General features: G+C 47.2%; 1 protein-coding gene across 1 annotated transcript; it reads right to left on the reverse strand.

The window, feature by feature from the left end:
* Nucleotides 1–12624: 12624 nt before the first annotated feature.
* Nucleotides 12625–21823, reverse strand: AQP8 (aquaporin 8). Its single transcript, XM_052636207.1, has 6 exons — nt 21740–21823; nt 21344–21597; nt 18347–18473; nt 16237–16451; nt 13880–14014; nt 12625–12673 (listed from the first exon to the last, which is right to left on the reverse strand). Exons 1-6 carry the CDS (start codon nt 21749–21751, stop codon nt 12625–12627), a joined length of 792 nt encoding a protein of 263 aa, XP_052492167.1. The 5' UTR covers nt 21752–21823.
* Nucleotides 21824–23026: the final 1203 nt, after the last annotated feature.

The following is a 23026-nucleotide window of genomic DNA, read 5'->3' on the forward strand; positions in this document are numbered from 1 at the left end:
GACAGGATGCAACTGATCACCCATTGTCCTTTGTAGACTGACCCTCTCTGTACCTGAAGACTGACATGCCCTTGGCTGTTGCCTCTCCAGCCTAGGCATAATCCAGTTCCCTTTACTGTTTCTTGTAAGTCCTACACTTACCTCTTCGTTGTTCTGGGTGCCCTTGTCTGACTCTTCTGAACTACCATGCCTTCCTCAGACTGAGTAGCTTGCATGCTCCTGGTGTGTCTCATTAAAGTGGAATTCAGACACTTTCCAGTTCTGAATGTGTAACTGCTCTGGTTTTTATCTAGAATATGACTGACAGGTGGCAAATTCTGCCTCCCAACCCCACACTTATATACAATGTTATATAATTTTAGATAGTTTTCTAAAACTCTGAGGAGCCAGGGAAGAAGTGAGTTAGAGACCTGAAACATTCAATATTTCAAAGACCAGTTGGGCTCCTTAGCCCTGCTTTAGATCAGGTAGTCACCTTGGTCCAGACCAGCACTCCAGGGCAGTTTGTTAAGTATATCGTTGTCTTTTTTTGAGGCTAGCCCTTGTTCATGTGGTCATAAACCTCTCTGTAGAGCTGAGTAATTTATACAACTCTACAGTTCACTGATTGAAGGTGGAAATACTTTCTGACACTTCCAGCCCAGAACACTTAACTGTTTTCCACACTTAACTGTTGGTCTGAAAAGTCTCTTTGGCAACCCCCAGCACTGACCCAATAACTACTGAAGGAAGAGTTCAAATGGGGAGATAGTTTACTTACAGATGTTGCAGATAAACACCTGGGATTTGGTCATCCAAAGCTGTTACTTCAGGATGCGACCAGTGGCATTTATACCCTTAAGATGACGGTGACCTCAGGGGACTTTGCTTTGGGAAAGGAGAAGTCACAAGTTTAGTGGAAAAATAACCAGAGTCAAGGCTGTGTGTAGATCATTTTTTCACTTTTCTCCTTTTCTTTGTCAGATGCTGTCTTATTAGAAGACATCTGAGTATGTTGGAATTTTCTGAAACTTAAACAAGGAGGATATAGGCAGGAAGGAAGGAAACCCAACCTATGGTGTCAGAATAGGCTGTGGCCTGTTGGAAGGCAGGTGACTCAGGTAAACGTTGATAAATGTTTCTTTCTGACATTCGTTAGGAGCATTACGATTGTTCACATCTCACTAGGTTGATTTCTGCTGTGTTGTCCAAATTATAAATTCCTAATAGTTTAGTGCAGTTTCATGTCACTAGTGTGCCCAGCACAGAGAGGTGTGTGTGGTGCCAGTGGGTGTGTGCTTGTATTGTGTAGATGTTCTGGAATTCCTGCTCTAGAGAAGATGCACATTAATAGAAATCACCACTTAGTAATAGGTACCCAGGGTTGATCATTATATCAAAGCATGATTCAGGAAAGTAGATGATTTACTATAAATATTAATTAAGCACGGTTATGTGTAAGGCTATGTTCTAGGCACAGTGAGGGATATAAAAATGAAAAAAGGCTTGGTGTCTGTGCTCAAGAAACTTGCAACATGGTGAACGAACTCTTGCAGCAAAAGATAATGCCAATTACATTCATGTCAGTTATGGAACATTATTTGTTCATTAATGAAAGAGCCACCTTCTCTTGCAGAAGAGTTTTTCTCAATGCCTAAAATCGTATTCTCTACCTCCGTCTCTTAAATTTCCCCAATGGCCAGAAAGGCTCAGGAACCATTTCTTCTCCAAGTGGAACAATCCAATTCTGTCTGTCATGTCTGGGATCATGCCGAGGTGGAATTTGGGTCCCCTTACCTATTCTCAGTTGTAAGTGGGCATTTGGACTTGTATTAAATTAACTTAATGAACTTTGCTTCTATAGAAGGAGACAGTCCTACCCACCATCTTAGACCAAGGCTGTTGGTATTTTACCTTTTATCAGGTGGAACATGAAAGTCAAAAGTGAAGTCACACACTGATTACTGTGTCTCATATCACATAGCATTGCCTTCATGACAATCCATAGTTTTTTTCCTAAGTTTCAGTAGCAGGGAAAGCTCTGATCCTAAAGTAAAAAACAGTTACCTTACAAACACTGTGACTTTTTCTTTTAGCAACTTACTACTATTCTTTCTTTGTTCTGGCTGCTGGAACAAACAAACTTACAAAAACAGAACTTTTAAGTCACCTCAGCCAACCACTTAAACCTGTGTTTACTTAATCCTGTCTTATATCTTTAAAAATTACCCCATATCCTATTTTTTTAAAGTGTACATAAGTAGTCATTTTATTCTCTGACTTCTTAACCAAGACCCTTTGGAGCCTGGCTGTATCCCTGCCTGCGCTTACTGTGTTACTCCCACAAATACCCTAATTCTTACTGGCGTTTTTATTACACATGCAATCTACTTTATTCATCTGGAAGGAAACTTTTTTTTTTTTTTAAGAGGAAAACTTCACAGTATGCTTAAAACAGCTCAGGGCAGCCTGCCACATAGAGTGAGCATTAGACCAGAAGCTGTAGACAGGTTTCATTCTTGTCGCTACCACTTTCTGAGTGTTGTTGGACAAACCAGTCTCTCCTGGGCCTGAGTTCCCTATCTGAAGAGAAGTTGAGCATGATTGCCAAGACCACTCCAGCTCCAAGGTCCTGTGAGGCTGTGGGGCATCGGAAGAGAGAAGTTACAAGACCAGGCCGCCACCCTGGCTCGCCGCTGCAGGCAGCATTCAGGCCATAATGAATCCATCCCGTGAGTCCATCCCATCCTTCAGCAAGAGGTTGCTGCGAGCAGTCCAGGAGCATGCTCAGTGAGGAGAAGGACAAATCACTCATGTTCAACAGCAGTAGCAGGTAGCTGCAGTGAAGAAAGCCGATTTGGGGACCTCTGGTGCCCCATGACAGATGAACCTCAACTCTGAGGGAGCCGGGGACACCCCAAATGCAATGCTAAGCCCTGACCTCTGAATGCATTCCTAGTATAAATGTATGTCCACCCATTGTTTTGTGTGAATGTTCACTTAGATGTCTTCTTGAAAACTTGTATGTGAAATAAATCTTTAAATAAATGACTCCCATTGGTTTTTGCCATAATTTGAAGGCTGTCTTCATTAAGGAAAAAGAGAACTTATGCAAAGGTAATAAAAGCTGATTCTCACAGCTAAAGAGAATCTCAGTCTCTTTTCCGGTCCACTGTTCTGCCCCACAGCTAGCAGGGGTCTCGTGTGAGCCCGCAGCTATTCCCCTGCAGCAGTCCTCTGACAGCTGTCACTGCCATTGTCCTAGAAGACGCTTGGCTCTAATTCCAGAGTAGATTAGCTTTGGAGGCACACACTGGCTATACGCTCGGTGGGGCACTCACAGCCTCCCCTGGTGGAACCAGTCAACGTGATTTCCCCAGACACACTGCTGCTTTTGGGTCACTATTTGACTTAAAGAGTTCCAATAGCTTCCACTTAGCCCTCCCCATAGCAGCTCCAACTCCATAGGTCACTGAGTCAACATAGAGATTTTGCCACTTGTTGAGAATGTTTTTCCAACTATATTCTTAGAAACTGAGAGAAGAACCGCAGGATGAATTTCAAGCCAGCTCACCTAAATATGAGGTGGATTCCAGACAGAGTCTCTCCCACCTAGACCTTATAAGCAGCCGACTGCAATAGCACCCACCCAAGGTTCTCAAGAGTGATAACTGCTCAGGGTCAGTACCTGAGAGTCCCTGTACATTTTCTATACTTTCCTTGAGCAACTGGCCATGACCTTTTTGGAGGAAACAAAGATAAAGTCTCAGAATATTCATCTTTGAGTTCTTCCACAAGATTATCTGATCTTCCATTTCTCTATGGAGATTTAGGTCTGTGAACTGACTCAGAGTTAGGTAGATGAGAGAGATTAAATCTCAGGCATCAGGAGGTGGGGGTGTGGGAGGCATTCTCTGATGGTCCAGTGGTTAAGAATCCACCTTGCAATGCAGGGGACACTAGTTCGATCTTTGGGAAGATCCCACGTGCCATGGGACAACTAAGCCCACACACCCTAGAGCCTGTGCTCCACAACAACAGAAGTCACTACAGTGAGAACCTGTGCACTGCAACTACAGAGAGTGGCCTCCACTCACCATGGCTGGAGAAAGCCCATGTGCAGCAACAAAGACCAACTGCAGCCAAAAAACTTTTTTTAATCTCTAAGGGGAAAAAAGATCTATCGTAAGGCTACAAATTTTCAATTCCTACAAACCAGTTAAGACATTTAGATTTCAAAGAAAGAAGAATGAATCCTTTGTGTTTCAAACACCAAAAGGAACACAGCTAATCACAAACTCCAAACTCCATGATGGGTGCAGGGATTTGGAGGGAAAGCAATGGTTTTGGGCCCAAGACTGGCAAACTGCCTACCCTGCTCTGAGGTGGTAGATGCGTGGCAGTGTGGGAATAGAGGGGATGGGGAGGCTTGGAAGGCCGGCCTTAAGAGTTGGTTGGATACATGGCATGGAGCCATGGAACACGCAGGTGTGCTTGCAACCCCTCTTGCTAGAAATCACCCCAGCTGAGACAAGTGTGACTCAGCCACAGAATGTGCGATCTCTGGGGACCACTGCTGACAGCCCCAGGTGGTAGACAGACGAATGGCAGCCGCAGGGGCCACACCGTAGAGAGTTAGGACCTGAAGATCAGGGAGCGAGGAAAGGATAAAGCAGATGTGGCCTATTAATACAATGGAATATTAGCTAATGCCATTTGTGGCAACCTAGAGATTATCATATGAAGTAAGCCAAAATCAAATGTGGTATAACTTATATGCGGGATCTAAAAAAATGATACAAATGAATTTATTTCCAAAACAAACTCACAAACACAGAAAACAGGATTACCGAAAGGAAAGGGTGTAAGGAGGGGGTAAGTTAGGAGTTTGGGACTAACAGATATACACTGCTAAATGGAAAATAGATAACAACAACAGCCTAATGTATAGCACAAGAAACTATATTCAATATCTTTTAATAACCTAAAATGGAAAAGATTCTGAAAAAGAATATCTGAAATCACTTTGTTGTATGCTTGAAACTAACACAACATTGTACCTCAACTATAATAAAAAATTTTTTTAATTTTAAAAATAAAAAGTTAGGACATGAAAGTAGAAGATTGGCATACTTCCCTTTTGGATTGTTGAAACTCAGAGTTCTTGGACAGTCTTCTGAGGGTAAGATGCAAGAACATAATACTAGGCCCCTCAACAACATAGCATGTGCGGTCTCAGGCCAATCCTGGCAGAAGGAAAAGAATCAGTACTTGTACTCCAAGGGTCTAGAGCAGTACATGCTTCCCGCAGTAGAAAGAAACACTAGAGAGTATGTCCAAAATCCTGGATTCTAATTGAGTTCTGCATTTAGATCACTGTGTGATTATAGTCAAATTATTTAGTTAGCCTCGGTGGATTTAGAGGTTGGACAACATGAGTGGTTCCCAACATTTTCCCGTCAAGAGGTCCGAAGATCCTTATGTGAGGGTAACTGAGAAAATACATATGTGCAAAGCCCATTCAGAATCTCCTTGTCAGAGATACACCCCCTTGCCATGATTCTGATATCTCCAAGTTTCAAAACCTTTGATTAGATGACCATAAATATAAAAACCACCACATTGTCCACTTACAAGCTTTGAGACAGTGTACTAATGCTTTATGAACATTTTATTTATTCTCAAAAGCATGCTGAAGGAGATTTTCCATTGTACAGGGAAGCAAATTGAGCCTGAGAGAAATTAAATGCCTTCTTCAAACATATACAGCAGACAAGCAGTTCTCAGACAAGTTCTGATATTTAAACCTGGATCTTTCTTAAAATCCAAACTCGTAGCAACTGCATTTTACTACTGTCATAGAGTTTCAAGCTCCAGCATCCTCAGATTCTGTGACCTCATTGTTCCTGAGAAGACGAGAGGTGGGGTAGAGGTAAACAGGAGATCTGTTTCAATTTTGGATTTGACTCAGAAAAACATCTACTTCTGCTTCATTGACTACACTAAAGTCTTTGTGTGGATCACAGCAAACTGGAAAGTTCTTAAAAAGATAGAAATACCAGACCACCTTACCTGTCTCCTAAGAAACATGTATGCAGGTCAAGAAGCAACAGTTAGAACCAGACTTGGAACAATGGACTGGTTTAAAATTGGGAAAGGAGTATGTCAAGGCTGTACATTGTCACCCTGTTTATTTAACTTCAATACAGAGTACCTCATGCAAAATACTGGGCTGGATGAATCACAGGCTGGAATCAAGATTGTTGGGAGAAATATCAACAATCTCAGATACACAAATGATGCACTCTAAAGGCAGAAACCTCCATGCATAGTTCATCAGGCACTCTATCAGATCTAGTCCCTTAAATCTATTTCTCACTTCCACTGTATAATCATAAGGAATTTGATTTAGGTCATTCCTGAATGGTCTAGTGGTTTTCCCTACTTTCTTCAATTTAAGTCTGAATTTGTCAACAAGGAGTTCACGATCTGAGCCACAGTCAGCTCCCGGTCTTGTTTTTGCTGACTGCATAGAGCTTCTCCATCTTTGGATGCAAAGAATATAATCAATCTGATTTCGCTATTGACCACCTGGTAATGTCTCTGTGTAGAGTCTTCTCTTGTGTTGTTGAAAGAGGGTGTTTGCTATGACCAGTGCATTCTCTTGGCAAAACTCTATTAGCCTTTGCCCTGCTTCATTCCGTACGCCAAAGCCAAATTTGCCTGTTACTCCAGGTGTTTCTTGACTTCCTACTTTTGCATTCCAGTCACCCATAATGAAAAGGACATCTTTTTTGGGTGTTAGTTCTAAATGGTCTTGCAAGTCTTCATAGAACTAAAAAGCCTCTTGATGAAAGTAAAAGAGGAGAGTGAAAAAGTTGGCTTAAAGCTCAACGTTCAGAAAACTAAGCTCATGGCATCTGGTCCCATCACTTCATGGGAAATAGATGGGGAAACAGTGGAAACAGTGTCACATTTTATTTTGGGGGCTCCAAAGTCACTGCAGATGGTGATTGCAGCCATGAAATTAAAAGATGCTTATTCCTTGGAAGGAAAGTTATGACCAACCTAGATAGCATATTCAAAAGCAGAGACATTACTTTTCCAACAAACGTCCATCTAGTCAAGGCTATGGTTTTTCCAGTGGCCATGTATGGATGTGAGAGTTGGATTGTGAAGAAAGCTGAGGACCAAAGAATTGATGCTTTTGAACTGTGATATTGGAGAAGACTCTTGAGAATTCCTTGGACTGCAAGGGGATCCAACCAGTCCATTCTAAAGGAGATCAGTCCTGGGTGTTCTTTGGAAGGACTGATGCTAAAGCTGAAACTCCAATACTTTGGCCACCTCATGTGAAGAGTTGACTCATTGGAAAAGACTCTAATGCTGGGAGGGATTGGGGGCAGGAGGAGAAGGGGAGGATGGAGGATGAGATGGCTGGATGGCATCACCGACCCAATGGACATGAGTTTGAGTGAACTCCAGGAGTTGGTGACAGACAGGGAGGCCTGGTGTGCTGCAATTCATGGGGTCTCAAAGAGTCGGACATGACTGAGCAACTGAACTGAAAGGCAGAAAGTGAAAAGGAGCTAAACATCCTCTTGATGAGGGTGAAAGAGGAGAGTGAAAAAGCTGGCTTAAAACTCAACATTCAGAAAACTAAACTCATAACATCCAGTCCCATCACTTCATGCAAATCGATGGGAGAAAGTGGAAACAGTGGCAGATTTTATTTTCTTGGCCTCCAACATCCTTGCAGACAGTGACTGTAGCCACTAAATGAAAAGACGCTTGCTCCTTGGAAGAAAAGCTATGACTAATCTAGACAGCATATTAAAAAGCAGAGACACCACTTTACCCACAAAGGTTCGTGTGGTCAAAGTTATGGTTTTTCCAGTAGTCTTGTACAGATGTGAGAGCTGGACCATAAAGAAGGCTGAGTGGCAAAGAATTGATGGTTTTGAACACTGGTGCTGGATAAGACTCTTGAGAGTCCCATAGTCACCAAGGAGATCAAACCAGGCAATCTAAAGGAAATCAACCCTGAATATTCATTGGAAGGACTGATGCTGAAGTTGGAGCTCCAGTACTTTGGCCACCTGATGGGAAGAGCCAACTCATTGGAAAAGACCCTGATGCTGGGAAAGATTAAGGGCAGGAGGAGAAGGGGGCAACAGGGGATGAGATGGTTGGATGGCATCACCGACTCAATGGACATAAATTTGAGCAAACACTGAGAGACAGTGAAGAACCGAAGTGCTGCAGTTCCTGGGGTTGCCAAGAGTCAGACAGAATTTAGCAACTGAAGAAGAACTGCAGCAGAATGAATTTGAAAGTCATGAGGATCAGCTTAGGCCATTCTTTCAATGAGTACTCAGTCCCCTCTATACAGCAAACACTAAACCAGATAACATGGAGCCACAAAGAGGAATAAGCATTGCTCTTCCTCTTGAGAGCTTATGGTCTAGAAATTGACATGGAGACCCGGACTTGCAATCTGATTACAAGTTAGGAGTGAGAGGAGTTGTAATACACATCCTCTGTCCCTCTCCTCGTGGGGGAAAGGGGCACGTAGGTGACAAGGCAGGAGACATACTGTCCCTTATTCAGCAACAGTAACATGACAAAGATCACGTGAACCCTGTGTTTCTCAGGTCTACTACAGCCTTCTACTTTTCTGTATATTCATTCTCTAATTTTTGAGAGTTTGATATTGAAATTCCAACTAAAAATCTTAATTTATCTACTTAAAATATAATTGTAATATATATAGTGAAACTATATGTAACTTTGTTCTGTATTTTCCAAGTCTCTTGTAAATGTGTTTTCATACTTTCATCATTTAAAAAAAATAAGAAAGAGGAAAAAAAGAGAGAGAGATCATGAACTCTGCAGTCAAATGTACCTGATCTTAAATTTTGGCTCCACTAATGTACTATGTGACTCTGACTAACATCTCTTGAAATCTGTTCCTCTGGAAAAAAGGAAAGAGTAAGAGTTCCCTGGTGGCTCAGATGGTAAAGAATCCACCTGCAATGCAAGAGATCTCCCCCTGGGTCAGGAAGATCCCTTGGAGAAGGGAAGGGTTGCCCATTCCAGTATTCTTGCCTGGGAAATCCCATGGACGGGAGCCTGGCGGGCTACAGTCCATGGGGTCACAGAGTCAGGCACAACTCCTACCTGTATTCATTTCCTGAGGCTGCCATGAAAAATGACCACAACCTTGGTGACATAAAAAAGAGCAGAAAGGCCTCCTCACCATTCTGGAGACCAGAAATCTGAAATCAGGGCATCATCCATCCACACTCCCTCCAAAGGCTGCTGGGAAAAACCCTTCCTCACTTCTCGTAACCCTTTTTGGTGACCCTGCTACTATCTGTGGCCCCACAAGTCTGCCTCTATCCTTCTTCCATATACGCCTTCCCTGTGTCTCTGCATCCTTTTCTGTCTCCTATTAAGTCACTCTCCTGGGAGTTAGGGCCCATTCGGATCCAGTTTGCTACCTTTCTTTGCGTCTGCAAAGCCCTTATTTTCAAATAAGGTCACTTTTTTTTTTTTTTAATCTTGTGGCTGCACCACATGGCATGTGGGATCTTATTCCTCCCCCAGGGATCAAACCTGTGCCCACCGCAGTGGAAGCGCAGTCTTAACCACTGGACCACCAGCAAAGTCCCAAGTAAGGTCACATTCTGAGGTTCCAAGTGAACATGAACTTTGGGGGAACACTCTTCAACCCACATACCTCACAGAATTATTGTTGTGAGGAGTAAATGAAATAATACATGGAATGCATTCTGCACAGTGCCGAGCACACAGTAAACACTCAATAGATGTTAGCCGTACACATGAGTGTGGGTGTGAGTCTGTGGATATATATAGATGTCTATACAACTATTTTGTTGCTTTTTAGTGTGTATATATTTTTGGCTGCACTGGGTCTTTGCTGCTGTGCACGGTCTTTCTCTAGTTGTGGAGAATGGGCTTCTTGTTACTTCTGATTTTATCAAACTATTTCCTCCCATCTCCCCTTTTTTAATGGTGATTATAGCAAGCTTTTCCTGAACATTTACTGTATGAAATGTGCCATGGTAAGTCCTTCTCATGCGTTTACTAATTTGACCCTCACAGAATGCCTGTTGCTAAAGAAACAGGCTCAGAGAGTTTAAATAAATTACCCAGGCAAAGTCACATGGCTAAGAAGTGTGGGGAAACTGGGATTCGAACCCAGGTTCAGCCGACTCCGAGGTCCTAGTTCTTAAGTGAAGTAGGTCCATCAAGCGTCATTCTGGGTCTTGAATTTGCCTTCATCAAGTTCTTTGCCTTCCCTCTCTTCACTTGGATGTTTTGAGCACATCTTTCGCCATCCCTTCCTATCTCACCCTCTTCCTTTGAACTGCTAGATACATTACAAGTTCTTACTGGACGTTCTTCCAGCAAAGACTCCTCCTTTCCTGACTAACCCTAATGGCTCTTCCTCATCATTTGAAGTTTCTGTTCTATTATTGCACAGTTCCCCTACTCAGTGGTAAAGAATATGCCTGCCAGTGCAGGAGACGTGGCTTCAATCGCTGGGTCGGGGAGATAGCCCGCAGAAGGAAATGGCAAAGCACTCCGCTATTCTTGCCTAGGAAATCTTATGGACAGAGAAGCCTGGCGGGCTACAGTCCCAGATGTGACTTAGTGACTAAATAACAATAAACAGTCCTTTGTTCTTAACCCCAAGAGTTAACGTTTAAGTGTAACTGTATGTCTTTAGATTACACAGTGTAAGAGCCCAGCCTCTGGAGCCAGACCACTGGGGTTTGAACCTCAGCTCTGCCACTTCCTGAGTGACCCTGAGTAAGTCATTTGACTTCTCTGGGCCTCACTTTCCTCATATGCAACATGAAAAATAATAAAATAATAATAACAATAATATGTACCTGTACAGTTGTTGTGAAAATGCAATACATTACCGCATGTTTAGAACACAAAGCAGATCCTGGCATGCAGGAAGTGCTTGATAAGTGTTAGCAGGTTTTTTTTTTAATGTGAATGATTTTTCAAGTCTTTATTGAATTTGTTACAATATTTCTTCTGTTTTGTGTTTTGGTTTTTTGGCCAGGAGACCTGTGGGATCTTGGTTCCTTCCCCAGCCAGGGGTCGAACCCACACCCTCCTGCATTGGAAAGTGAAGTCCTAACTAGTGGATCGCCAGGGAAGTCCCACTAGCTATTTTTATAATCACTTTCACATGTTTTTTTTTAATTTTTTGGCTGCGCTGGGCCTTCGTTGCTGTGTGCAGCCTTTCTCTTGTTGCGGTGGGCGGGGGCTTCTCACTGGGGTCGTGTCTCTTGTTGTGGAGAACAGGCTCTATGCGAGCGGGCTCTGTAGCTGTGCACAGGCTTAGTTACTCTGCAGCATGTGGGATCTTCCTAGACCAGAGATCGAACCCCTGTTCCATGCTTTGGCACGCAGATTCTTTTTTTTTTTTTAATCTTTTGTTCTCTCTCTTTTAAAAAAATTATTTATTTTTAATCAAAGGATAATAATTGCTTTATAATATTGTGTTGGTCTCTGCCATACATCAACATGAATCTGCCATAAGTATACATATTTCCCCTCCCTCTTGAAACTCCTTCTCACCTCTCTTCGCATCCCACCCCTCTAGGTTGTTACAGAGCCCTCCCCCCGCCAGGTTTTTACAGACCCAGCCCTGGTTTGAGTTCCCTGAGTCATACAGCAAGTTCCCATTAGCTCTCTATTTTGTATAGATCCTCATAGAGAAGACACACACTCTACTTGTAAGGTATGAAGTTTGGAATGTGTCATTTTATTCTTTTTTATTTTTATTCTTTATACTCTTATCTTTCATCAAATACCTCTGTCTCCCTAGACTTGTGCTATGACACACTACATATTTCCTTGGGAAATCCTTGCAGCTCTGGGCCACCCCCATATCCACCCTCATCCTCAGCTAAAGTGCCATGAGTGGGTAGATTCATGTCCTGGACAGCCCTGGGAACTAAACCAGACCCTCGAGTCTGCAATGGGCTTTTCTGCAGGGTCTTGAGGTCTGTGATCTGGAACAAATTTTGAGTCCAAACAGGACTCTAGAATGGACTTAGCTCCAGACTGAGTTCCCGTGGGTCTGGCCCAGCCTGGACTTTTGCTTCCTCCCTAGCAGTGTCCATTTCTGAAAGGAAAGGCCAGCCAGTGGGCACACAGAAGGAAATATTGGACTATTTATTGAAAAGCTGGACTGACAGCTCAGGCAGCAGGGAAACAGACCACAGAAGGCCCTTTTGTAACAGAGAAATCGGGGAACAAGAGAAGGAGAAAGGGGATGAGGGGAATGACCAGAGGCACACTAACAGTCACCTCTTCTCCTCCTGGGACCTTCCCTGCCAGAAGCTCTTCTGTTGTGCTGTTTCTACCTCCCTCTAGGTGGCGCTGGCGACACATTCCCTAGGCTGAAGTGTCTGATGAGCACAAAGGAATGCGAAGGACCTAGCACCTCTGAGAAGCCAGGCCCAAGTCAGGGGAAGCATGTCAGTCACTTCTTGGAGGCTCTGCCCCGGCAGGAAATTCAGAGCTGTCTGGTCTGTGGTCCAGGATGGATCCACCGAGGGTCCCTAGGGCAGCAGGAATTCCACCATCTCAGTCTCACCGTCCCTTTAGGATTAGACGAATTTTCGCATCTCCAATGAAGAACCTACAAAAAAAGGTGGCTCAGTGAGGTCTCCAAGTCTCTGGAAGAGACTTAGTCCTTCATCACATGTCTCCAGGTCCAGAAGAGATGCCTTCCTGGGCCTTTCCAGCCTCAATACCCAGATCTCCTGGGGTAGAGGGAGAAATTCTCTCCTGTTGGGTTTCCAACCCCTTTTCCTGAAGATCCTCATCTGTACCATTTTGAAAACATCAGAGAATGATTCCTGATGCTTTTCACTAAGCCATAGGCCAAGCCAGGACTGCACATGGGCAGCAATGCAAGCAGTCTAGATCAGCCCAGCCCAGGGCCTGTCCCTGCCCAGACAGCGGGCTCTGTACCAACTCGCATCCCTACACAACTTGAAACAGAAAGGACAGGACCCTATGGATCCTTGAGGCTCACAGATGACAGCTGGAGGAGAAGCAGTCAAGCAGATATTATCCTCCTGATAATAATATCAACCTTATCCATTGCACACAGTCAGGGAGCACCGCTTACAATGTGTCTTATATGAATGGCATCTCCTGACATGCATGCTCTTGGGGGCACCATTGACATGATTTTCTATGTGGATAGGGTTCCCTGAGTTGTATGACACCCCTGTGGGGAGCTATTCCTCCCCTACTCTCAGTCAATACAGTTGTTCAGGAGGGGCTGACCTCACCCTAACTCCAGGATTAGGCTCATGTTCAGACATAGTCAATAAGAGAGCTGGCCCCAGGGCTACAGAGACCAATTCAGAGGTAGACATGGCTCACACCGGGCCAGTCCAACCCAGAGAACAGCAGATCCAGGACTTTTGTAAGAGCTGTTGTTCCTCTGGTCTTAGTTATGGAGCTGCTAGGATGGAAGCCTGGAATGCCTGGTGGGCATCTTTGCCTCTGTTGGAGAGGCTTTGCCTAAGCACAAAGCCTACCCAGAGGACATTAGAGCCTGTGAGAAGGACCCAACCCTACAGACATTGTGTGAGCTCCCACCAAAGTCAGGGCTACCTGTAAACTTTTCAGTTATGCCAGCCAATGAGCTTCCTTTTATGACAAAAGCTATGTTCAAATGGATTTCTGTCACTTGAAGCCAAAGGTCCCAGAGTCATAAACTTTGCTTCTTCTCTGCTCTCAACCCAAGCGAGACCCTAGCCTCCTACCCCTTGATGCCCTGGGAACTATCCCCATGCCCTAGATGGGCCATGACCCCGTGTCACATTCCTACCTGATGAGCACTCCTACAAGCAGGCTGGCCAGGAGGGGCCCCAGCCAGTAGATCCAGTGATAGTCCCAGTGGTTGGCCACCATGGCAGGTCCAAAGGCCCGGGCAGGATTCATGCACGCTCCAGACACAGCACCCCTGCCAACGCCCAGCACACTCGTCAGCAGAATGCCAGCCAAGGAGCCTCGACCCACCCTGGTTCATTTCCCCTATGTGGGCCTAGATTACACACTACCCAGAAACCCTCTCTACGCTATGATAGCATGGGCGTCCGGAAGTTTCCCAAGAAGACACAGGTGAAGAGACTTCTAACACGAGGAAGTGAAAGGCTTGACTCCTCCCTGGGGTCCTCCCTAAGGTCTGCCACTCCCCCAACACCCTTCTGGAAGAATGGCCAGCAAGCAGTGCGGGCTCAGTGTCAGCAGGAAGGAAAATGGACCTACGCCTTCTCCAGAGTTGACAAAGTCAGGCAACTCTTAACTATATGAACTTCGGGGTCAAGTGGATCTAGATTTAGAACTCTAGAGATTTCTAGGAGTGACATTTGTTTCACCTCTCTGTGTTTCAGTTGAGGTGAACGTACATACCTCATAGGTTGTTATCAGGGATGAATGAGACTATACATACAGAGCCCGTGTTTCTCATATAATTCATTGCAAGTGTTAACTCTAACCCAGCTGACCTGGTTGAGGTCTTCATTGTGCTGCAAGCTTGGGGCCCAGCATCTCCCACAGGGCGGGTGTTCCCCAGGAGCACCTCTCTAGTCCTGGTGTCTGTACCCTCGCCCCACTGACTCAAGCTGGGGTCCTCACTCAGGCCTCACCCCACAAGGACGCCGCCTGTGGCCAGTGGTCAAAGCCAGATGAATGAGTCAATAAGTTTGTAAGTGAACCAAGAGCCACGAGGGGGCAGCAAAGCCCTGCTACCGCTCTACACACCTATTTTCCTCAGGCGCCACCTCCCAGAAGATGACAGGCTCAGAGGGCAGAGCTAGGAAAGGCTACACCTGGTTAGGAGCTGGCCTTCAGGAAGGAGTTCCCTCATCCCCCATTTAGCAGGGGCTCTTGTCCCAGATCTTTCACTTAATTTGCCACTGCCCAGTGACCTTTGATGCTCCCTGGTGGCTCAGATGGTAAAGAATCTGCCTGCAATGCAGGAAACCTGGGTTCCATCCCTGGGTTGGGAAGATCCCCTGGAAAAAGGAATGGCAACCCACTCCAGTATTCTGGCCTAGAGAATTCCATGGACAGAGGAGCCTGGTGGGCGACAGTCCATAGGATCGCAAAGAGTCAGACACAACTTCGTGGCTAACACACACAATGACTTTAATGAGGGGCTTCCCTGGTGGTTCAGTGGTAAAGAATCCACCTGCCCACACAGGAGACGCTGGTTGGATCCCTGGGTTGGGAAGATCCCCTGGAGAAGGAAATGGCAACCCACTCCAGTATTATTGCCTGGAGAATTCCATGAACAGAGGAGCCTGACAGGCTATAGTCCCTGAGGTGGCAAAGAGTCCAACATTACTGAGCAACTAAACAACAATGACTTTAAATAAGTCACCTGTGTCCTCTTTGAGCCTGTTTCCTCAGGTATGCTGCTGCTGCTAAGTCGCTTCAGTCGTGTCCAACTCTGTGCGACCCCAGAGACGACAGCCCACCAGGCTCCCCCGTCCCTGGGATTCTCCAGGCAAGAACACTGGACTGGGTTGCCATTTCCTTCTCCAGTGCATGAAAGTGAAGAGTGAAAGTGAAGTCGCTCAGTCATGTCCAACTCTTCGAGACCCCATGGACTGCAGCCTACCATGCTCCTCCACCTGGGGGATTTCCCAGGCAAGAGTATTGGAGTGGGGTGCCATTGCCTTCTCCAGACCTCATGTATAAACGGGGAGAAATAACCCTTTGTCTCCTTAATGCCTTCCCAAGCCTACTGAAAGGCTCTTGATAAACAAGACAATGGGTGTAAAAGCTCTTTGTAAGTCTGAAGCTAAAATCTGGCTGCCTGCTGGCCAGATAAACGCAGTCTACAGAAATGATTTCTTGATACTATAAAATTAGGAAATGCACATAAAAATCCAGTCTTCTGACTTCTCTGGAATGAAATTTAAAAGGTCACCCCAAGCCCATATTCCCACACATTGATAACTTATCAGAGGTGCATGGTGGAGGCCTCCTAAGACTCTGTAGTCCCCACCACTCCCTGTCTGCCTCCTATGGCCCACTTCCCGGGTTAAACTGTCTGCATGGCTTCTATTCGCTACCGAGCCTGTGACCCTCAGGGAGGCTCTGCAGGCCTGCGCTCCTCCAGGACCAAGACTTGGCCCAGGGCTGAGCACTGCTGTCCCATTGCCAAGCAGCACTCACCCTGCCAGGATGTCCACGGTGACAGAGAAGCCGATGCAGAATGGGGCCAGAGGACCTAGCGTCTTCTGGTTGATGGCGCCCATGCACACGGTCAGCGCCAGCAGTGTCGTCAGGATGATCTCCGCTACCACTGCCCCGGCCACCTGCTCCGACTCCTGGACTGTCACAAAGGCCGCCCCGGTTGCATTCCAGAACCTCTCCTCGGGACTCACCACCTGTGGAGAGCAGTGGTCAGCCCCACAGTGGGGGTGGAGAGACAGCTGGGAACTGGGTTGGTCCAGGGTTAGGGGGTTCACACGCTTTAAAGCCAGGGAAGGGTCCTGTTCAATGTGCAGCCAGACATATCTGGAACCACATCCCAGCTCTACCAGTTCCTACCATGTGGCTTCACCTGAGCTACTGGACTTCCCTGAGCCTCATTTTGCTCATCTGTAAAAGGGGGATAACCTAGTGGTGGCCCCAGGTGTTGTGAACCAGAAGCATATGAAACTTAGATGACCTTTTTTTGAAAAGAATATGGAAATACCTAATTTTTACAAATTTTGCAAACACATACATACACTCAGGTGAAGACATTGCCAGCCCCCTAAAAGACCTCTTTGAAGGGATGAGAAGGGCCATGGAACTTAAGCTCATTGGCTTCCCAGGAAGTCGGCCTCTGGGTCATCACGATCCCTCGGAGGGCAAACAAGCTTCTGGACCCAGAACTCAAATCTGGGCCCTGCTGCACCTCAGCTCATCTGAACTTGGGCAAGTCACTGCCTTCTCTGCCCCTCGGTGTCCCCCTCTGCAAAGTGGGGGTGCTGATCATAACGGTTCCTGGCCCAGGTGGTGGGTGCTCTCTGAGGACAGCTGCTGGCTTCTGGTCAAGTTAGAGATTAAATGAGAGGACTCTGCCAAGTGCTGGGCAGGGGTGGTGGGGGGTGGTGGGGGCTGGGGCAGAGAGGAACACAGTGAGCTCACTGTTGCCCTGCGCTTGTCTCCATCATGTCGGATGAGTCTGCAAGTGGCTCGGCCTGAGGGAGAGTCCAGGCATTGCTTTCCATGGGGACTCGGAGCAGTCCCCACTCTAAGCAGACAGGGCAGCAGGGTCTCAAGTGGGGCGTGAGGTTACCAGGGCAGGGAAGATAGCAAAATGAGGATCAAGACCAAAGTCTGCAGTGGGCAGCGCTTAGAGCCACAGTCCAAACCCTAGCCAGGCTAATAGGCACCCCCTTCACTCCTACCCACCCCAAATTCCCCCACCCCACCACAAGCCAAGCAAAGCCTTCATGTTGAAGGACTCCTAGTTAAAACATAAGAAGAGCAGGAAAGAGAAGAAGGGGAAAAGAAAGTCAGGTGGGCAAAGAGAGAGAAAGAAGTCCATGCATGGAGTTCAGTGTATAACCATAGAAATTTTGTGGCTGAGAGGAAAAGCTAGCCTTTCTGTTGGAATGGGAGATTTCCAGTAAATTAAGTGTTAATTCCCATCAAAGGTAGAGTAACTCAGTTTAAAGGCAGGCAAACTAGAGAACACACAGAGAAGTTAGTTCAGGAGTTTCTCAAGGAGAAGAACCATATGCATCCCAAATCCTCAGCTGGTGCTTAGTGAGATGTTTGTAGAAGAAATGAACAAGTGCGTGAATGGATGAATTTTAAAAATCAGCATTATCTAAAGCCACAAATGGACTCAGGAAGAGAAACTTCCAGTTCTGAATTCTGATTCCTGGTCTGTCCAGGGAGGGCTGTATCCAGACATGGACAGAACAGGGTGGGTTTAGAAAGAGTGTTCCCTTCCGGGTAGAAATTTGGTGGGCTTCCCTGGTGGCTCAGATGGTAAAGAATCTGCCTGCCAATGCAGGAGACCCAGGTTTGATCCCTGGGTCGGGAAGATCCCCTGGAGAAGGAAATGGCAACCCACTCCAGTATTCTTGCCTGGAAAATTCCATGGACAGAAGAGCCTGGTGGGGTCATGAGAGTCAGACACAACTAAGCAACTAACAAGTTTACTTTCAGTCCCATTGGAGGCAACAGGAAAATAATCAGACAGTCCCCACTCCCCACCCCTACACACCCCAGCAGCCCTGGCAGAGCCAAAGCCCCCAGCCCAGCCTCCTGGGGGATCACCAACCTTAGCCAAAGTGGCCCCGATCAGCCCCCCGCACAGCTGGGAGATCCAGTAGGGAAACAGCATCGTCAGCTTGAGGCCTCCGACCAGCATGGCTGCCAGGGACACCGCAGGGTTGAAGTGTCCACCGCTGTCGCCCAAAAAAAGCAGAAGGAGTCATGAGGCCAAGGCTTAGAGTCTGGGTCCCCACAGCACCCTGGGTGGCCCTGCAGGGCCAACATCAGTCAAGGGCAGCCCAAGCAGAAAACAGGCGCCAGATCATCCCCACTTTCTCTGAGGTGCAGGGTGGTGGAGGGAAGGTAATGAGGGGGGAGGGTAGAAAGGGAAGGCAGCCCCATTCCTGTCCTACCCCCAGACCCAGGATGGCCCAGAGGAAGAACGTGATGGAAAAGCATCTCTCAACTCCTTCTCGACCCCCGCAGATCTGTGTCCAGCCCTTCAGAGCTGTGGCCACAGAGCACAGCGAGACCCCAGGCTTCAAATGCATAGGCCAGGAGAGGTATCCCGGCCTCCCCGTAAAAGTAACCAGGCCCTGAACAATAGCCCCTGACTGGTTGAACTGCTCAACCAATAAACATCCTAGTTTGGGTCTGAAAGTGTGACTAGCGTTGTGTGTAAAACTTGAGGTTAAAGGTTCCTGGAAATGGCATTGGTAATCGGGAGTGAGGTTAGAGGTTCATGATTATATTGGGGGTTGGGATCTGGGGTTTGGAATGTGCAGGGAGGTTAAACAAAATCGAACCTAGGTCAAAGGGCTGGTTCAAGTTGGCTCCGTGGGGCAGTTCCGTTGGTCCTGGGTAAAGAGCCTTTCTCTTGAGCAAGCTGCTCAACCCATCTGAGTCCCAGGGCTGGGAGGCCCCTGAATACCCTGCTACACCCACTGGCATCCCGTCCAGCCCCACACAGATAGAAGAGCTGTCCTGAAAGGCTGACTCAACAAGCCCTCAGGAGCATGGGATGGATACCCAATAAGAGGGACAGTGACCCCAAGACCCCCCATGTCTCCCCAGCTGTTCAGAGCCCACTAATGGGTCTGCCCACCCAGCGGGCACAGGACACTGAGCTGAGACTGGACAGAGGACCCTGGCTCTGGACACAAGACTTGGCCCAACATGTTGACATTTCAGGACCAGCTGCCCCAACTTGTTTGGCCGAGCTCTGTGCACAGGCCCTCGGGGAGCTTCCTGCAGGGTTAGGAAGCTCTAGCTGATCTCAGACTCAGTCGATGGAGAGGGGCCTCAATTCGGCTTAGCCTGGGCTCTGCCAAAGCAGAGAGGTGGGGGGCAGGGGCAGCCTCCCACCAGAGACTGCAGAGTTAGAAGCCTGTCTGCCATCAGCCCCTGCACCAAATCACCCAGTCCAGAAGGCGTGAAAAACTCACTCAGAGCATGGCTCGACCAGGAGAGGGCTGGAACACCACACATGTTCAAGAAACTCACTTCACACTCATTAACAATAAAACGATCATCCATTGTTTACTCACTAAAGGCTTATTGAACACCTACTCTGCGCTAAGTGCTGTGCTGGGTGCTCCAACAACCTCAAAGTCGGTGCCTGGTTCATGGCAGATACCCAGTAAATATTTGTTGACAAAAAACAGATGGTTGGATGAAAGGATGGCATTTCAGACAGGCAGTCTCCTGCAGCACAAAGCAATGTCCTCCCTGGCCAGCTGGCGTGGGTTCAAACCCCAGCTTAGCCACGGAAGAGCTGTGTGACCATGGGCAAGTGATAAAACCTCTCTGTGCCTTAGTGATCCCTATCTCATAAACTCTGTTGCAAAAATAATTAATACATGTTCCTATAGAGTAGTGGCAGATAGTTGGTATTCAACAAATATCAGCTATTTTTATCATCTCCCTTTTATTCCACCTAACATAGGTTCAGTTACTTGCCCTGGTCACCCAGCTAAGCAATGAAGAGAAATGTAACAGTTCTCTTTCCATTCTGTTTTTCTGAGAAACAGTATTTTAATTTCCTTACTCAGATCATTTTTCTGTGAGAGATTAAATACAAATGAACCAGATTCTAGATCTCCCTGCCAGACACCCCATCCATTGGGCTGTTTCTCCTGGGAGTCCACGACCTCCCGGTGGAGCCTCCATTCAGGGAAGGGCTATGCAAGGGGAGCCCCTTGGCCCTCCCTACCCCCCTGGTGGGTTCTTCTGTGAAGCATTGCCTTCCCCTAGGTTGGAGCAAAACCCTGTCCTAATGGTAACAGTGGGCTTTCCAGGTAGCTCAGTGGTAGATAATCCACCTGCCAATGCAGGAGACATGGGTTTGATCCCTGGATTAGGAAGATCCTCTGGAGAAGGAAATGGAAACCCACTCCAGTATTCTTGCCTGGGAAATCCTGTGGACAGAGGAACCTGGCAGGCAACAGTCCATGGGGTTGCAAAGAGTTGGACACAACTTAGCCACTAAACAACAATAACAAAGGTAACAGTAACACAGGAAGCAACAGTGATTGGGCGCTTTCTATGGACTAAGCACTTCACAATATTTCATTCTCGCACCTCCACCAGGAGGTGCTGGGTTTAGGCAACAGACAGCTTGGGTTTGCCTCCTGGCTCTGCCCTGGGTCCTTGGATGAGTTACCGGACCTATCCCCTTCACAGTGAAAAAATGGGATTAATAATAGTACCAGTTGCACAGGGGTGTAAGGATTACATGAATTGCTATACCCAAAGTGCTTGGAATAGTTCATGGTAAGCATGAGCACTATACCTGCACTGGCTTGAGAAATAAGATTTAGAAAATACTGTTCCCATTTCATAGGTGGGCAGTTGGGTTTGGAGAGTGACTTAACCAAAGCCGCAGAGCTCATGGACTGAAGAGCCAGGATTCTAACCCAGACAGTCTGACCCTCCAGCCCACATTCTTATCCATACTGTTCTAGGGATCCTGGGTGTGTGCCGCAGGGTGCTTGCCCACCACGCCACTCCCCGCCCCTGGCTCCCCCCAGCCGGCTCCAGGCTGAGTGCCCAGAGCTGTTCCCACCTGATATTCCCCAGCGTGGCGATGATCAGCCCCAGGGCCAGCCCGTGGGCCAGCGCCGGCTGCAGCCGCCCGGTGTCCGGCCCATTCTCAATGACCGACAGGCAGCCGATGAAGATGAACAGAGCAGAGCCCAGCAGTTCCACCAGGCAGGGCTGCACCAACCGCTCGTACCAGCACCCATGCCACCGGCCCCTGTTGCTGGGCTCCTTCACCTTGACGCTGCCCGACTCCAGGTCACACATGGGTGCAGCTGCCTGCGGAGGTGGGCAAGAGAGAGAGGGAGCCAGATGAGAGAAGAGCCCAGAAGGAAGCCCCCAGCACCTCCACCTTTAGTGAATCCTCAGCCACCCGCCTGGAGGGCCAGGCTGCAGAGGAAGAGGCCAGGAGTGGACGCACCTCTGTAAACATTGGGGCGGAGGTAACTCTCGGCGGGACTCTGTCCTGCCCTGGCTGGGAAACCCACACCTGCTGTCCCGGACAGGACACTCTTATCTCCAGGACCCGGGCTGCCAGCCCACTAACAGGCTCTGCCCCTTTTAAAGGGCTCCAGACGCTCCCGAGGGTGCTGAGAAAGCAATAAAGACCAGTGGGAGGTGGCCCTGATGTCATGGAGAGGAAGCCTTTTTTAAAAAAATCTCAGCTGGGCAGGGCAGGGGGGTGGTCAAGGATTGCTGAGCTTTCTACCAACAAAGGGAAAAGGCGTTGTCTTCACTGCTTCACCTGGAGAGGACTCTAGGTCTTCCCCAGCAGGAGATCAGAGGTCCAGAGGGGACCCGCATGCGTGAGTGAACACGAGAGGCTCCCACCAAATCGGGACCACACATGGGAAGTAAGGCTAAACTCAACTTCAGTGATATTTCCCACCAATTTCCAAGGACATCTCGTATCTGAGGCCCCGACACCTTCACACACTCACACTGACAGGCTGATGCAAGGCTGAGGGTGTAGATGGATGACCGTCCTGGGAGATTGCAGAGGCAATGGTAAAGCCCACAGACTTTGGAAACAGGCTGCCTGGAGTTCAACCCCAGCTCCTCCATGAACTACTGAGTAACCCTGGGCATTTGCTCACCCTCTGTGTACCTTAGTTTCCTCCCCTGTGTAGTGGGATGATAGTGGTGGGGCCAATGAGACAGAGTTGTGTGGTTTAAATGAGTGAAGATCAGGGGACCTCCCTGGTGGTCCAGTGGTTAAGAGTCCACCTTCCATCGCAGCAGAAGTGGATTCAATTCCTGGTCGAGGAACTAAGATCTTGCATGCCTCAGGGCAACTAAGCCTGCGGGCCACTCCTACTGAGCTTACGCGCCGCTATGAAGACCCAGCATAGCCAAAAAAAAATTTTAATTAAAAAAAAAATGAGTTAAGATCATAAAGTGTTTAGACACAGATGTTTATGATAGACACAGGATAAGTGCAATACCAGTGCCAGCTGCTTTAGAATATGTATTTATGGGAATTGATATTTACTGAGAACTTTCTACATGCCAGGCACTTGGTTAAATACCTTATACATATTATCTCATTTAAACCTCACAATAACCCTATGAGGTAGGTACTATTATTACAGCCACTTGAACAGATGAGGAAGTGGAGATTCAGGAAGGTTAAGTTCCCCAGGATCACAGAGCTTTTGTGACAGCAGAATGCATGGGCTAAGCCACAAAAGGACAAATACTGTGTGAT

Source organism: Budorcas taxicolor, chromosome 2 (assembly GCF_023091745.1).
Source record: "Budorcas taxicolor isolate Tak-1 chromosome 2, Takin1.1, whole genome shotgun sequence".
Classification (NCBI taxonomy): Eukaryota; Metazoa; Chordata; class Mammalia; order Artiodactyla; family Bovidae; genus Budorcas; species Budorcas taxicolor.